Here is a 16,268-nt window from a genome sequence, read left to right as displayed (position 1 = left end):
CCGCGTGCGACGCGCCGGGACGTCGCTCCCTCCGACCGATCTTGAGGGATGCTTTAAGAATGTCAGGAACGGCCTATGGAGATAGGCAGAGGGTAGCGATGGGTACAGGTAGGTATAGGTATTCCTTGATAGTATATCTTAACTGAAACTTAAAGCATGAGGGAAGGAAGCTTCCCTCAGGCGGTGAGCATGCGGTGCTCAAATAATAAGGGGCTGTCACGTGTAGGTTATGCTTGGCGGTTCGTGACAGTTATACCGCCACGACTATAGGATTTAACATAGGTTAGGCGTCGGCGCGATAAGGAGCGAACGAGACTAAGCGCTACTTAGCGTCAGCGCTAGTCGATCGCGGCGGATGAACTACTAAACGTCGCCACCGGCGATATCCAGGTCTACGAGTTAGCCGCTAGGTGGATGTACCTAAGCGATCGATATCCTAATTACGGTAGAACCTACCTACCTATAGAAGAGGGCCACCTCCGCCTGGATACCTCATCGATTAGCTCTTAGTTTAAATCGATCCGAAATCGCACCGTAATAGCTGAAGAGATACTAGGATCGTTACTCCTAAGACTTATAAAAGATAAGGCTAACTACATAAATAAGAAGGCCGGTAAGGCGGCCTCGAATAGCGCGTAGATCGCTACCAGTAGTGGCGGCGTTTACATCTAGTTTTTCTAGGGTAGCGAAGGTGCCGCGGCCGCGACAGCGAAATCCGAGCGCGAACAGCAATCTAGCCTACCTTTCCGGCCTGGCGATGACGATTATAACGTAGCATCTACCTTAACTGGCTCGGTAGGCGCTATCCTAACTATACGGCCGAATTCGGCGAGATTAAGGGCATTCTATAGGGCGAGGGCTGGGGTTTCTCAGACCTTCGAATAATCACAGATTTAGGCTGGGAACGCATAGAAATCCGTGGTGGATTCGTCGTGAAGATTAAGAAGAACCTTAAGATCTTCGCAAACGAGGAATTACAGCTAGAAGAGCCTCCTGTGGTGGCCACCAGCGACCTTAGCCTTAAGCCTTAAGACCTCTATTATTGTTATTATTATTATTACTCGAATAGGATACCGCGTTACTAGCGTGATAGGCAGTACCGCCGGCGATTACAGGATTACCTATAAAGTAACGGCCTCGGAACGGCGCTAAGCGAAGTTATTATAACGTCGCTAAAAGGCAGGAAATGGTGTATTCAGAGCGATCGATCAAGTAGTAGGCTATAGCGCGAGGTCTAAGTTATTTCCTAGGTAAGCTTTTACTCACCTAATTTTACTGTAAACGAGGTTTCTACAGGAAACGACCTAGCCTAGCAACACTAAGTTTATACACTAATTAATACTCGCCATCTACGATAGTTACACTTACGCCTAACCCTCGATTCCTACTAATAGGACTAGTTCCTCTTAATCTTCGCGTTCCTCCTACCTAGTCCTAGTAGGTAGTCTATAGCTATAGGTTCTAAAGTAGTTCCTCGCTGTCCTCGTAGGATAGACTACCTCCATTACTAGGTAGAGGAAGACCTCGAATTCCTCTTTATATTCATATCTAATCTCGCGATTCTTCCTCATCCACTCCTTTAGTTCATGAAAGGCCATCTTAATCGGGTTTAGATGCGGCGAATAGGGAGGTAGGTAGGCGAGAACTACGCTATGTTACTGGTAGAGAGCCTATATCCGTTCGCCGTAGTGGATCGATGCATTATCTAATATTAATATCGATCGAGGTGCTGGAAACGCGTTTATCTATCCTAATAGCCTCTCAACGAAGGCTAGGAATCTCTCTCCGTTAAAGAAACCCTAAAAGATCTCATAATCGAGCTACCTATCGATCGTAAGCGCTGGGAGGATACTCCAGCGAATGCTCCGCCTATTAGAAGCCCTCACTCGATAGGGTACTCCTCGTAGGGACCAGCTATATTTACGATCGCTAGTCCTCTCGTTTACGGCACTCTCGTTAAGGTAGATAAGTTATTTAACTGAGTACTAGGTTATGTTAGCTAGGAACGCTGTAACTAGCGATTCATCACGCCGAATATTAATCTTGTTCACCCTCTTACGTATAAGGCCGAGCTTTTTCAGGATCCTGCCTGCGGTCGTAGGATAGACCTCTATATTAAACTCTTCCTTGAGGAGATCGCAGACCTCGTCCCTCTACGCCGTTGGGAAATCCTGAATGAATTAGTTGATAGTAGTCATGGCGGCGGAATGGATTGCCCTGGGACGGCCTCGTACTACGCCTCCTGGCTCCAAACTAAGCGATTCCTCCTCGTCTCGGTACCGCTGTTGAGTAACGAAGGAAGGAGAGACGTTGTTCACTCGCGAGACGTCGATTGGGCGCATTCTAAGGGCTAATTAGGCGCTTATAGTGGTCCTGATAACCTGGGCCTTTCGAAGGTGTGAACCGCCTGAAGGCATTATTACCGCGTTATAAAAGGCTATTTACGTGGAGATACAGTAACGAGCAATCTATCAAGCCTATAGATGAATTATAGGACGCTGTACTTATTGCATGGCGACCTGTTCTTTACACACCGCTTTTTACGCTGTAGGCGGAACTACTCGCCATTGCAACGATATGCCCTCGGCAAAACTGCCAATTTTTTGGATTTTTGCTCGCCACTGTAATGATATCCGAGATTGACGGACAGGGAGTCATCAGTCTAGCATAAGCTTCGGAAGTGTGACTCTCACAGACATGCGCAAGGCGTGCTATTGCAGAGCTACATGTCGAATGCTACGTGTATAACCATGTGGGGATAGCATGTGCCGGTGTTATGATGAAAAGGTAGTACCCTACGAAACTCCTGCATGCGTCTGTTTGGCGTCCCTGGATCAATTTCGGGGGCTCACGCCCCAGAAAATTCTGTCCGTACAAAAGTTACTTGACCATTCCGAAGTAGTACGGGACCCTTCTTGCGTCCTGACCAGCTTCGTGCTTGGAGCCATCACGGAGAAACCCCCAGTCCACATGCCCCATGAGGCTGCTAACGTAGCCTCGGCCTATCTTTGATTAACTTGAATGTCCCAGCCAATGATCTCGAGTCAAGATCACCGTCCTCTTCTCGATGGAAAGAATACCCCCGCAATCCAAGCTGGATAACATGTGGACGCGCCCATCTGTAAATTTGAAGATGGACAGTCAAGGCTGGTGGTGAAGGTACCGAACGAGATGGCTAGTCTACGTTGCGCGCGTTTTGATCGAGTCCCTCTTGTCAGGCCTACTGGCTTATCACTTCTCTTCAAACGTCCAGAACTGCCTTGTAATGGTGTCCCTTCTCGCTTGATATGTACCTCACGCGGAGCCATCCTATCGCCCTCGAACAGGCAAAATACGGCTAACAAGAACCCCAGAGCCCGGATGAAGGCGAGCAGTCCTTTTGGTATCAATCATCCGTCAACCCATAGTATACGGCGGATTTCTTCGTCGGCGCAAAATCCCGGGAACTCTTCGCTCGACACTGAGTTCCTGGTTGTCGGTGCAGGTCCCGCAGGCGCAGCTCTGGCATCGTTCTTGACGAGCTATGGTATAGTGGTTCCTTCTCCGCCCATGAACTACTACGATGCTGACTTGGATAGGGCTGAAAGGTGTCATGATCAGCAATGCTCCGGGGACAGCCAACACTCCTCGCGCCCACATCACGAACATGGCTGCACTAGGTACGTGCCGAAAACCAAGGCTGAAGAGTGGTGATGGCTGAGTTAGGTTAAGAGTGTCTCAGAGACATCGGGCTCGACAAAGACCTGGAGAATCTCTCGTCGAAAGGGGACTGCATGATTCATACCCGATGGTGCCATAGTATGGCTGGCGAAGAATACGCTCGGATTTACTCGTGGGGCAATGATCCTGCGAGAAAGGTCAGTTGCGTACATGGCATGCATGTCCGGTTCTCTAATTCGGTGACATCTTAGGGAGATTATGAAGGCGCCAGTCCATGCTCACCAGTAGATCTACCCCAGACACTTCTGGAGCCAGTGCTCGTGCGCCACGCCACCCTAGGAGGTTTCAAGACGAGGTTCGATACGACATTACTCTCCTTTGAGACTGACCCAGCAAGCGGCCTGATCACTGCTAACGTGCGGGATAATCTCTCTTCCTTGGAATATCAAATCCGAACCAAATACCTCTTGGGGGCTGACGGAGCACGCAGCCAAGTGGTGAAACAACTCGACCTTCCACTCTCGGTCAAACCAGGTCAAGGTATGGCAATCAATGTGTTGGTCAAGGCGGATCTATCCCACTTAGTCAAGCATCGACGAGGAAACTTGCATTGGGTCATGCAGCCTGACAAGGAGCATCCTGAGTTCGGCCAGATGGGGATTGTACGCATGGTCAAGCCATGGAATGAGTGGATGTTTATCTTACTACCGACTCGAGACTGTGACCCTCAGATCTCACCCTCCAAGGAGGAATACCTCCAGAGAGTGAGGGATTTCATCGGTGACGAGACTCCCACCGAGATTATTGACATCTCCAAATGGTTCATCAACGAGATTGTTGCAGTCAAATACTCTGAGGGAAACGTGTGAGTCCAGCTTCAACGAGCCGATTCCCCTGGATCTCGATAACTGTTGTTTGACAATTTCACAAACAGGTTCTGTCTCGGAGACGCAGTCCACCGTCACCCTCCCTTCAATGGGCTAGGTTCCAACACATGTATTCAAGATGCGTTCAATCTAGCCTGGAAGCTTGCGTACGTCCATCGCGGCCTCGCCGATCCTTCATTGCTCTCAACCTATAGTATCGAGAGACAACCTGTCGGCCATCAGATCATCACGCGGGCGAACAACGGGTTTCGTGACCATTTCAAGATCTGGGAGGCGCTGGGGGCGCTCCATCCAGATGTGGAGGGTCGGAAGGCCATCCTCAACGAACTAAGTGCTCCCACCACAACCGGGAGTGAACGCCGGCGTCAGCTGCAGGATGCCATCACGAACTCATGCCACGAATTTCACGGGCTCGGTGTGGAAATGAACCAAACATATAGCGGTCCGGGTGTGTACGCCGCGGATGAAGCGGAGCCCTTTAGGCATTCCGGGCGCGCCGCCGAAGATCCCATCCTCTACTACGAAAAGAGTACTTATCCTGGATGTCGTCTGCCACACGTATGGCTCAATAAAACAATCCCAACGGAACCTGTGTCGACCGTCGATCTCGCCGGGCATGGTGCATTCACTCTTTTCACGGGCCCTGGAGGAGAGCACTGGTACGAAGCTGCCAAATGTGTCTCTGATAAGCTCGGAATTCCCATTGCGGTGCATTCCATTGGATTTCGACAACAATGGGAGGACGTCTATTATGACTGGGAGCGGGTGCGCGGTGTTGGAGATTCAGGGGTTGTCTTGGTTCGACCTGATCGCTTCGTCGCTTGGAGAGCTCCAGCCGTCCTCGGAGGTCAAGATGCATGTGAGCGAAAACTCTCAGACGTGTTTGTTTCAATACTTGGCCGCAACGCTGCCTGAGCCCACAAAGATTGACACTTTGATTTCCTGTTGATAAGACAGTTTGGGCTATCGTTGAGTTTGGACCCGTGGCTGATATTTCAATGTTGTATGCTCATAATTTGATACATGCCATATATACCCAAGCTGGTTCATGATCAAGGGCCCAATTCCTGATTCCGATTAATTGCCCTCCTTGTAAGTATCAATGAGGTACTTCAACCATAGTGTTCTCCATACCCGGTCCTCGCCCTCGCAAAATTCGTGCAGAATACAATTGATACTAACCACCAATGCGCTATCATGCAGTATACCCGTGAGAGAGGCCCGCCATCACATCTGATGAATACCACACAAGATTGTCCAGAAATAAATCGTTTGGCCAGGGGTCCGGGTATGCTTCCGAGAAAGTCCCTTGATTTAACGAAGAGTCAAATTTTGTGCCCATACCAGATGGCAGTTCCACGTCGTCAGGCATTAGCACCGGGTAGCCAGCGGTCGGATCACTAATTGATGGCTGAGATGTGTTACACAAAGAGCCCTTCAATGCCGACCAGGTGGGGAGAAGTTGATCCTCTGACACGGAAGCCATCATGGTTTCTGTGCTTGCGAAAGAAGGTGTGTCATCATGACACTGTTGATCATCAATCCGAGTAGTCCTGGCGCTGCTGTGCTGTAAGTCGAGTTCTCTGTGTCGGCAATCGAGTCTTGCTTCTAGAGAATCGAGATTTTGCAGCAGGGCACTTGGTGTGTCCCAAAATTGATTGAATTGAAGATATGATCGGCGCAGGAGGTCATACTGACGTTGCGTAACAGTCGAGTCATGATCGCGCAATGTAAATCTCTTGAATACTTGTAATGCTGCAGCGATCCACGTAGTACTGGCGTAGTAAGGGTTCGCATAACGAACATGGTCTTCGGGACAATTTGATAGGAGCCGCAGGACCATGTCGCTTGTTTCCAGATAGTTTCTGAACCCTTTGCCGAGTAGAGACCTTTCGTTGCATGTAGAATCTTTGCCAGATCCCTCGTAGCCAGCGTGGGAAGACGACAGGGGGCTCAGCCCTTCGATGATATCAGCGAAAACATAATTCTGATAAATCATAAAGGATGCCGAGGCGCTCATCATTTGTACAGAGTATTTTCCTGCGCTCGTTCGAAGCGTTGAGTAAGGATCGTCGCCTTCGGTCAAGGCAAAAGATAGATGTTCATCCCGATAGGCCAGCGTGCTGGGAAGGTTCTTTCTTACATCTTGGTATGCTTTGACAAGACTGTAAAGCCGATCCGAGAATCCTTGTGTTTTGAGTCTGTAGGCCTGACTGTAATACTGTGCAAGTCTTGGAACATCGTTTGGCAGGTCAATATTCGAGGTGATTCCTTTGATGCTTTCCTGGCACAGTAACCGCCCATCATGCATCAGAGACCCCAGAAGATGTGCCCATGCAGTGGAGTTTTCATTCCCCGACTGCTTGAGTCTCTTCCACCGTTCTTCGGGACTCCCAATCAGGAGGCAGGAGGCCTGATAGGTGTTTGTAAACCAGTATTCGTCGGCAACTGGAAGGAATGTTTCGTTTGCGCTCCAGTCAATGGCAGTAGGTGCACGCTGGATTGTCGAGGAAAAGATATCCATTTCCCATAAAGCCCACCAGCAACGACGCCGCTCTTCGTCCGAGGACCATATCATGAGTTCGCTGTCGCGGGTGGGCACTTTCTCATATGCTTTGGAATCGATCAAGTGTAGTCGCAGCTCGTATGCAATACGCACACCGGCACCAACCAGCCTCCAAGCTGGCCCATATACTCCATTCACGAGCTTGTAGAAACCCGCTAAGGTGATGGCTTGGAGCAGGCACAGAGGGGGAGCGTGACTTGTGCAAGCTTCCAAGGATGAGTTGATGTACTGTAGAGAGAGAGTGTGGAGTTCTTGGTGAGAAATGCCCAGATTGTCCTCGCCTGGAGGGAGGTTGTCCCCCGTGGCCAACCTGGAGGAGAGAGAAAACATTGCTGCGAAAAGAGCAATGAGATGATTTCGATCTTGTATGCCACGGATCTTGTCTGGAAAGGAAGGTTGGTGAAAGATAGACAGGGACTTCAATCCTGCCACCATCTCAAAAAAGAGATCAATGCTATAGTAAGCCCCGGGAGGTCAGCTCATCTCATACACGACAAAGCAGCCATCTGATCCGGGTGTGAACACGAGGGGAAGGGCCTTGCTTACCATGACTGGGCTTGCTTGATGGACATACGAAGCACTTCGCACGCCTTCGCCAAGTTCTCCTGGGCTCCTGCAAGAACCAACAAAAATCCGGGTTGTGAACGTTCTTTCGGCGCAGGTGCCGGGCCAAGAGAAGGTTCATGGGAGGGGTACAGGATTCTAGAGAGACTGATGGCTTTTGCAAAGTTCAAGACTGCCACCTGGGAGGTTGTGATGCTGCGGGGAGACTCTGACGAGGCATTGATGGAAAAATCTTCCGGTGATGAAAGTATACTGTCGCCTTCGCCTGCAAAGGCTGTGTGACTACCGCCACTGGGTTGATGCTGGAGCGCACCATTCTGAGAAGCGTTTGAGAAGTGAGATTGAATGACTGCTTGCCTTGTCGGAGGGTATGATGATCGTGCGCAGCGACGACGATGGCTAGAGCCTTATTGATCGTAAGATGGCCAGTCCTCTGATGACACGTCAACATCCTACTCACCTAATTTGGGTCCTGGTTTCAAGCGGGCCGTAGGATATGTACAGGTGTTGGAGGTCTGTCGGCAGAACGAACATGATGGAATCTGTCGATCACTGTAGCACGGACGCGTTAGTAACGAGGTTTGACGGGGCGGCGGCGAGGTTGCTGACCATCTGGACTTTCTCCTACAAATCTCTAGTCAGTCGCTTCTCATTGGCACATGGAGAGGTGCGAAGAAGAAGAAGAATAGCCCGGGGCATCTACGGTTCCGCTATCGGTGCATCTTTCTCAACATTGAGCTTCTCTCCGGGGTATTCGCGCAGAAACCGGGGCGCACCACTTACTTTTTACACAAATCACATGCCAGAGCCGACCTCACGGTAGCCCGGGTTTGGTTGTCCACAGTAGCCATAGGATCAAATCGATGGGCAAAGATATCGTAGACAAACATACAACATGGGATCGCAAGACTGTTGTTACAACGGCAATGAGAAGACTAGGTGGGTGAGATTCAGAAAATACAGACCTTGCTCACCTTGGCACCTCTCCAGACTCTCTGGATCCCCGGCTTTACCCCACTTCGCTACCAGATAGACAACAGTCCCCCGTACAGATTCCGGAACCACATGGAAAGTATCATACTTTTATTGGTAGATGCAGACTGCCACTGAAGAGAGGCTAGTATCTGCGGCCAAATTATCATTTGCTCACACCATTCCTTGGAGCGGGTCAATCGGCTTAGACTAGTATGGATTTATCGAAAAAGTGAATTGAATCTTGGGTCTAGACTCCGGCTCCGCTGTGGCGGGACGAAAAATCTTGAGTTCTGGTGAGTAATTACGTGCATGGCGATGGGGCTTGGGTATAGAGAGAAACTTATTCTATCATCCGGGTTCAACATGGGTAGCACGATCGATCGTAAAAAGGCAAGCATTCAGGTGCGGAGGCTATCCAGGCTTGATCAGTGGAAATCTGACGGCGGGCGAGATCGACTGAAATAGCTATTCGCTGTAAGCTTTCTCATATGATCCTCTGATAAGGATCGGAACTCTACCACTTGGCCCAGCAAGGTCAGCACCCTCTAGCAAAGAAGCACCGTGATGGTTGTGGTCGAATACTTTGTCTGCTCCTTTCTTTCCGCAAGGGCTGATTCCCCACCACCGCCATGTTGACACAACCTACTGTAGCCGCAGTGCCCAAGTGGCGAAGTTGGAGAACTTAGCATGACATGTTTCTGGCCTTTTCAGCTTGTGAGGCTGCGATGACGGGTGGCGTTTGGGAAGCTGGGGCACGACTGGCCGCGTCACTACCGATTCATTCTCATGAGGCTGTACGTTCTTCGGGCAGTTACAACAGCTGACATTCCCCTTTTTCATACTGTACGAGACCAATCTGAGGCCTCCTCTTGTCGGCAATACCCTGTTTAGGAGTTCTACTTGATGCAAGCTATACTTGTTCATTTCTTTGATGAAAATGTCTCATGTTTGATCGCACCAGCAAATGCACTCTCAAAACTTATCCACACCATGAGGTAACAGAAGAGACAGAATCTTTCGTTCACCGCTCATTCGCCCCCTGCCTCCTTACGTAGCCATCTACTACCAAACTGTGCACAACCTCCCATGAGCAACTTCAAGTTCGAATCCGTCCACTTCCTGCCTCACCCCTACTCCTGGACTTCGTGGTGGTGACATGATCACTTTCCACTGTGGCTCGTCGTTGTTTCCTCAATCTGCGTTGTGATAGATTTCTCATCGAAGTCGGCCATAGCGTCCACTTCAACCAGGCCATTGCCATCTTGGGCAAAGTGGGTCACAACTTCATCCCCAAACAGCTTACCTATCTCCTCCAGCGTCAAGTTGCCTGTTTCCGGTAGCCATTTGTACAGCATAGCGAAGCACACAACGTCACAGGAAATAAAGACCAGGTAGAACTTCCAGCCAATATTTGCAAAGGCCTTGGGTGCTGGAGCCGTGTACAATACCGTCGAGACAAAGTATGTGAACAGGGCAATGGTGAGACCCTTGGCTCGAATGGTGGTTGGAAATGCCTCGGAGCACCACTGAAACGTTTGATCAGCAACAGTCCTGCCTCTACGTGAGGGAACGCCACTCACCACGAACTGAGTTGGATCAAGGAACAGTCCCAGTCCCAGTCCAAACATCATGAAGAAAAACATTGCAGCACCGTTGCCAGCCTTGTGCGAGGTACCCGCATACTTCCAGCTGAGAAGAGCGGCAGCAAGGAGACATGATCCGGTCCAGACAATGCCGATGACTGTTTGCAGCACTCGTTAGCCGACGGCTGTCACCGTCCCTGGAATCCGACTCTACAAGATGTACTTACGCAGCATTCTTCTCCGCCCAACCCGATCAATGACAGCAGCGTTGACAAAGTTGAAAAAGACTGCAATGACAACATAAATGGCGTACATCAGGAGAGGCATCGCACCCGTCATTCCTGCCGATTGAGCGACGAGAACCAGGTAGGAGGTGATCCCGTTATAGCCAGATGATTGCACGGCAAACATGATCAAGATGGCCAAGAGAGTGCGCTTCCTCCATGACGGAACGCTGAACATGCGGACAAATGATGCTTTCATCTCCTTGTCATGTGCCACTTGTCTCTTGATTTGGATGAATTCCGCGTATGCAGCTGCATCTCGCGGGTCATTGGGGTCGTGATGCACTTTCTGAATTGTTTTCCATGCCTCTGCATCGTGGCCTACCCAAACCGACCATCTGGGAGATTCAGGGATCCAGTAGCAGACAATCACCAGCCCTAGAGGAGCCAGTGGAGCTAAACAAAGAGGCATACGCCATTGAAGTGTGTTGTTTGTGGTAAAGTACGTGCCGTAACCAATCCACGCGGAGCTGCAGAGAAAATCAGAAGAGGATTCCACACTTCCATCGGCGAGGTTCAATACCTGAGATAACCTAAAGAGAATCCAACCCCAACAAGTGCACTGAGAAGGCCTCGACGATGGGGTGGTGCGACCTCTGCCACGTACAACGGGACCAGAGCCAGCAGTTGGCCTACTCCTAGGCCAGTGATGAATCGAAAGACGAATAACATGGGGATGTTGATAGAGCCAGCCACAACCGCAGAGCCAACCACTGAGATGGCGCCGCCGAAGGCGAGGGCTTTTCGTCGGCCATACTTGTCACTCGTGTAGGATTGTATGATGGCTCCAAAGGCAGCTCCGGCACAGAAGAGCCCACTGATAGCTCCGATCAAAGTAGCGGTGTAGTCCGAGGTTGCTACAGGCACAGATTAGCTAAACACGACAGGTATGCAGTCCGTATCAACCCACGGTCCAATTCAAAATAACTGAAAAATCCAGGTTCTCCAATGGAAGTGACAAAGACGGCATAAGAAAAGCCGTAGGAGTATGCGCCAAGGCAAGCAGCACAAACAATCAAGATATTATACCGCGTGAGTCGCAACATCTTGTCACCAATGCTACAGCCTGGGTGTGAGGTTGGAAAGTACGCGTACGCCGTCAAACCAGCCCCAAGGGAAGAAGTCGCATCTTTAAATGGATTTGGTCTCCTGTCTTGACAGCCCCAAGTCTTAGACGGAGCATATCTGAGGCTGAGGCCGGGGGCTCCCCAGCCTTGGAGATCCACCGACAGGACCGCGGGGTCCCCAATTCGGGAACGAGCCATTCTACAACGGGACGCTCAGTACTGGCAATCCGAGCGATGATGGGCCGAAACGAGACAATCTGGAGATGCTCAGCGATTCGCTTGTCGCAAAGGTACATTATATACAGCTTCAAGGGAGAAGAGGCCCACCCCATTCACTTGTTACGCTTGGAGTCGGACTGTGAAAGAGCACAGACATCTTACCCACGGGTTGATAACGGGCAGATAACGGCTCCATCTTCTTGCTACACTGCCTACTACGGCTCCAGCGGTCAATATGTGCCTGAAGATCTTTAACAAGTATGAGTAAGGTCTGTTCAGGTCATTGAAAGTCTGCCGCCCTGGTTGACCCGTGCTCCGCCAGGGCTGAACATTCTATATGGGCAACTGTCAACGTGACCAAGATCAACCGCTGTACTCGGGAGACTGAAAATTATATCCTCCTGAAAGAATCTCGGAAAACCTCGGAAAACCTTGGTGATATGTGCTGATCGAGACTGGATAAAGGTGATAATTGACGAATGTCGTTCTGGTATTCACTTAACAGGTCTTTTTCGCGTGTGTGGATTCCCAATCGCATCTGGCCATAGTATACAAGGTCGGATAACCTCTGGTCACTGGAGAGCTCCTGAACCAGGGGAGAAGGTCATTCAGAATGTAGAGGTGACCTGCACATTATTCGCCAGCAGTGCTACGAGGCTCGGAGATCACATCTGTCGTTGATCCTAAACAATATTTTCGTTTGCTTGACACCAATAGATGTTTGAGTATCTACATCTTATGTATTCAAGATAGCAGTCATGTTGGCATGACGAAAGTATGGTTTATTTGTTACCACCTAAGATAAGTGTCCTCTATTTCACATTCATTCAGCGGTCGTACAACTATGGTATCAATCCCATTTCCCGGAGGATTTCCGGATCGCTGTTCTTTAGCCTGTTCAGCTGTACTGTTTCAAAAATTCCAGTGCGTCCGACATCTCTTGTTGAATTCGCTGAACATGTTTCTCACTTCGGGGTTTGATAGCGATCTTAAAAGGCAACGGCGCTTGAAGAATCCCTGGGTTATACGCATCGGGATCCAAGGGCACCTTAACTCCAGTCCGAGGATCTACATACTCGGAGAAGTCAAAGGCCCAGAGGAGTTTTGCTGCGATGCGCCACATATTGCGCTCGGCAAGATGCATACCTGGGCAGACACGTCGACCAGCACCATAGTTATAATGATGTAAAGATGAAGTTAGTCTCTCAAGGTCGTTGCGTAGGGAGAGATGAACTTATCTCGGTTTGCCCAGTCAGGACTTCCAGCATAGTCGCTAGCTAGCTTGTGGTGATGGAGATATCTATCTGGGTTAAAGGTTTCCGGATCAGGGTAGATTTCGGGAGAGTGATGGATGGCCCATGTGGGGAGGAAGACGGTCGAATCCTTGGGGATCAACATGCCCTCGTAAACATCGTCTGTTACTGTGTCAGCTACGGAGCTCACCTCCTTCAGTATCGACTGCATCACGAACCTTCCCGTGCCCTGTGAGGTAGTGCTGAGACAGCCCTGTGAGAGATAGGTCAGTCAAAGTGTGCTAGCGAGGATCAACGGGTAAGCGTACACTGGGCGCCATCTCATGCCTTCCTTCACAATGCAGTTGATGTACGGTAGTCGGTCAAAGTCGGACCAGAGGGGAGCTCTCTCAGTGCCACAAACAGCATCAATTTCTCTTCGTGCCTTCTGCTGAACTTCCGGGTAGAGACCAAAAGCGAGGACCAAGGTAAGAAGCTGAGCTGCCGTTGTATCTGCACCGCCTTCGACCAGCTCACCCATCAGGTTGTCGAAGCCATGCTTGGAGAATGGCATTCCCTTCTTTTCGTACTCGTCCAGCAGAGTGTCGATGATGCAATTTCGTCGCTCGCCCTTAGCCCGTCTCTCGTCGATCCGGCGGCGTGCCTCTCCCCAAACACTATCCATCACAGAACCAGCCTCGACAGCCCGACGTTTCCAGAATGCCATCGACATGGGTATGTACCGGAGAAATTTGAATTCATCCACTGGAGGGTTAGCCCCAGGTTCCATAGCAGCCGTCCACTAAGTAAAAGGTTAGAGATGACCTGAGAATGACGCCAGGATTGTTGCTTTACCTTGTCCATCACATCATAGACGCCCTATAAAGTACCATTAGTGGACACACTCGAAAATGTATCATGTCACCTACTTTGGCCCAGAATGAGTCCGGAGTTTCGCCACGATACCCATACGTGATTGAGCTCACTACAGATGCCGTGTATCTCCTGATCTGCCTGTAGAAGTCTTCCGGGGTTGTCAAGAGGTTGTTCATGAGGATCGTAGCCCTGAGGATGCGCATTAGTCTTGGGTCAACTTCTCAGTAAGGGGAAATATGATTACTCTGCCTCCTGAACTCGGAAATGCTTCTCGTCCAGTGGCTTAGGTGAGAAGTTGTGCGCGATGACCTTTCTCTTTTCTCTCCAGAGAGGATCCATCTGCGAGACCGCCAGGTGATCACCCTTGGTCAGAAGCTGGCCAACATAAGTCTCTGGACGGTCCGAGTAAATGGCGCCTTTCTCGACGAGAAGCTTATGGATCGCCTTTCGATCGCACAGAACAACGACATTCGAAGGTCCAAGTTTGAGACTGAAGATTGGTCCGTATTCCTTGGCCCACTCTCGAAACTGCTTGTAGAGGCCTGTGCGAGGAATCTGGTGAGCATTTCCTAGAATTGGAACCGTGGGCGGACCTGGGGGCATTCGAGGGTCGCGTTTGCCGACCTGCAAGAGACGATAGATGGCGAGAACGACGACGACGACCGCCGCCCAGAGGTAAGGCTTCGACCAGATTGGTGTGTCCGCCATTGTGATCATGTTGAGCTCGAAACCAAGCTGCAGGAAGTGTTGGTTGCGTTAAGAGAGATCCAATTCAGTGTCAAATCTCTTCGCTGGCAGTAATAGTAAAGCTGCTAAGGGTCCGCCTCGCGCATCACCAACACCATAACTGCTGTCACATCTGGAGGCCCCGAGGGGGCTACTCCGAGCCATTCTCCGACTTGCCACAGGAGACCCGATATGAAAGGAATGAGGTTCGTTCTCGGGCGATTTGGCCATCTCATCAAGTTAACCCGGCCAAGTAATCGGGGTAATTTCTATTGGTTTGCTCCACCTTTCAACGCTGTAGCCGAATTGATTGTCTCCACCCGTTGAAATTCAGCAGGGAAAGAGAATAGCGGGGGAGGATAATTTGATCTTGCGCGATCAAATGCTGCAGACATGCTGCATCTATCAGGTAACCTTGCCGCCAGGACGGTTGGTAAGCCACCCAAATATATCGACGAGAAGTTTGATTCGACATTGGCCCGTAATAGCATTCATGAGCTAGGGGGCTGTGGACGACCAGAGAGGGCGGGCAGAGAGTCGACACCATCGTACATAGATTCCGGCTTAACAAAAGTAACCGCGCAGTTCTCTTAGACCCCAATGGCACTCTTGTGCTGCGATTGATCTCTATGTTTGGAGTACTTCTCTATGCACGGCTAGCAGGCTAGCATAACAAACCTCCATCCACTACTACCGTCGCTCCAGTCATGTAGCTGGACTCGCCGCTCAGTAAGAAAACGAACGCCTTTGCGGCCTCATCTGCTTCACCCATTCGCTTCAGTGGCACTCGGGCGAAAACTGAAGACATATTGTCCTTGTCCAACCCACCAACAGCCGTCACCATCGGTGTCTTGATGGTACCCCTGTAGGATTTAGCCACTACCGAATGGTGGGCGGTGAAATCGAACTCACGGAGCCACGCAATTCACTCGTATACCTTGTTCGCCAAACTCCCTCGCAGCACTCTTGGTCAAGCCGATCACAGCATGCTTTGTTGCCGAGTAGACAGAGTTTTTGGGATGGCCCTCCAAGCCAGTCGAGCTTGATGCATTAACTATACTTCCCCCTTTGGATATGACTCTCAATTCAGCCCGTAGGCAATTGAATAGGCCCTTGAAATTGACACCGGTGATGAAGTCGAACTCCTGGTCGTCGATCTCTGTCAAGCTACCTGTCCCAAATGACTTTCCCAAAACTCCAGCAACGTTGGCAGCACCGTCCAGTCGCCCAAAGTGCTTCACGGTTGCGTCGATCCAGCTGTCAACCTCTTCGCTCTTTCTGATGTCAACGCCGAAGGTCAAGATGTTGGTGTTGTCGGGACATTGGTTCGATCCTGTAATCTGTGATAAAACCTCGTCTAAGCGATCTTTTCGAATGTCTGCGAGCGACAACAGAACCCCTCTAGAGTACAGGAGCTTAGCAGTTGCCAATCCCATCCCTGACGCAGCGCCGGTAACAGTCACGACCTTTCCAGTAAAGGATGTCATTTCGACACGGTGGTACTGCTGAGTTGGGGTCTCCTATTCGGTGTAAAATGCTGGAGTGCTCTCTATATTTAAACGGGTAGAGGACTAGGGACACCAGGCAGCCAACAGAAGTCATCTTGAACCTTTGGCGGGATACCGAAGC

General features: G+C 50.3%; 4 protein-coding genes across 4 annotated transcripts; 1 reads left to right on the top strand and 3 right to left on the bottom strand.

The window, feature by feature from the left end:
* Positions 1–3,360: 3,360 nt before the first annotated feature.
* Positions 3,361–5,462, top strand: AYO21_09743 (hypothetical protein; the record flags this gene model as incomplete). Its single annotated transcript, XM_022659672.1, has 5 exons — positions 3,361–3,526; positions 3,579–3,659; positions 3,712–3,857; positions 3,912–4,525; positions 4,595–5,462. 5 exons carry the CDS (start codon positions 3,361–3,363, stop codon positions 5,460–5,462), a joined length of 1,875 nt encoding a protein of 624 aa, XP_022508068.1.
* A 280-nt stretch (positions 5,463–5,742) lies between these two features.
* Positions 5,743–7,443, bottom strand: AYO21_09742 (hypothetical protein; the record flags this gene model as incomplete). Its single annotated transcript, XM_022659671.1, has 1 exon — positions 5,743–7,443. One exon carries the CDS (start codon positions 7,441–7,443, stop codon positions 5,743–5,745), a length of 1,701 nt encoding a protein of 566 aa, XP_022508067.1.
* Positions 7,444–9,812: 2,369 nt separating this feature from the next.
* On the bottom strand, positions 9,813–11,784 carry AYO21_09741 (hypothetical protein; the record flags this gene model as incomplete). Its single annotated transcript, XM_022659670.1, has 5 exons — positions 9,813–10,178; positions 10,233–10,393; positions 10,463–10,989; positions 11,043–11,376; positions 11,430–11,784. 5 exons carry the CDS (start codon positions 11,782–11,784, stop codon positions 9,813–9,815), a joined length of 1,743 nt encoding a protein of 580 aa, XP_022508066.1.
* Positions 11,785–13,002: 1,218 nt separating this feature from the next.
* AYO21_09740 (hypothetical protein) lies at positions 13,003–16,126 on the bottom strand (the record flags this gene model as incomplete). The annotated part of the gene is made up of 8 exons (XM_022659669.1): positions 13,003–13,220; positions 13,277–13,311; positions 13,367–13,839; positions 13,893–13,916; positions 13,967–14,102; positions 14,158–14,648; positions 15,334–15,502; positions 15,552–16,126. 8 exons carry the CDS (start codon positions 16,124–16,126, stop codon positions 13,003–13,005), a joined length of 2,121 nt encoding a protein of 706 aa, XP_022508065.1.
* Positions 16,127–16,268: the final 142 nt, after the last annotated feature.

Source organism: Fonsecaea monophora (genome assembly GCF_001642475.1).
Source record: "Fonsecaea monophora strain CBS 269.37 chromosome Unknown Scaff100, whole genome shotgun sequence".
NCBI lineage: Eukaryota > Fungi > Ascomycota > Eurotiomycetes > Chaetothyriales > Herpotrichiellaceae > Fonsecaea > Fonsecaea monophora.
The sequence above is the reverse complement of the archived record's forward strand: the minus strand, read 5'-3'. Positions and strand labels throughout refer to the sequence as shown.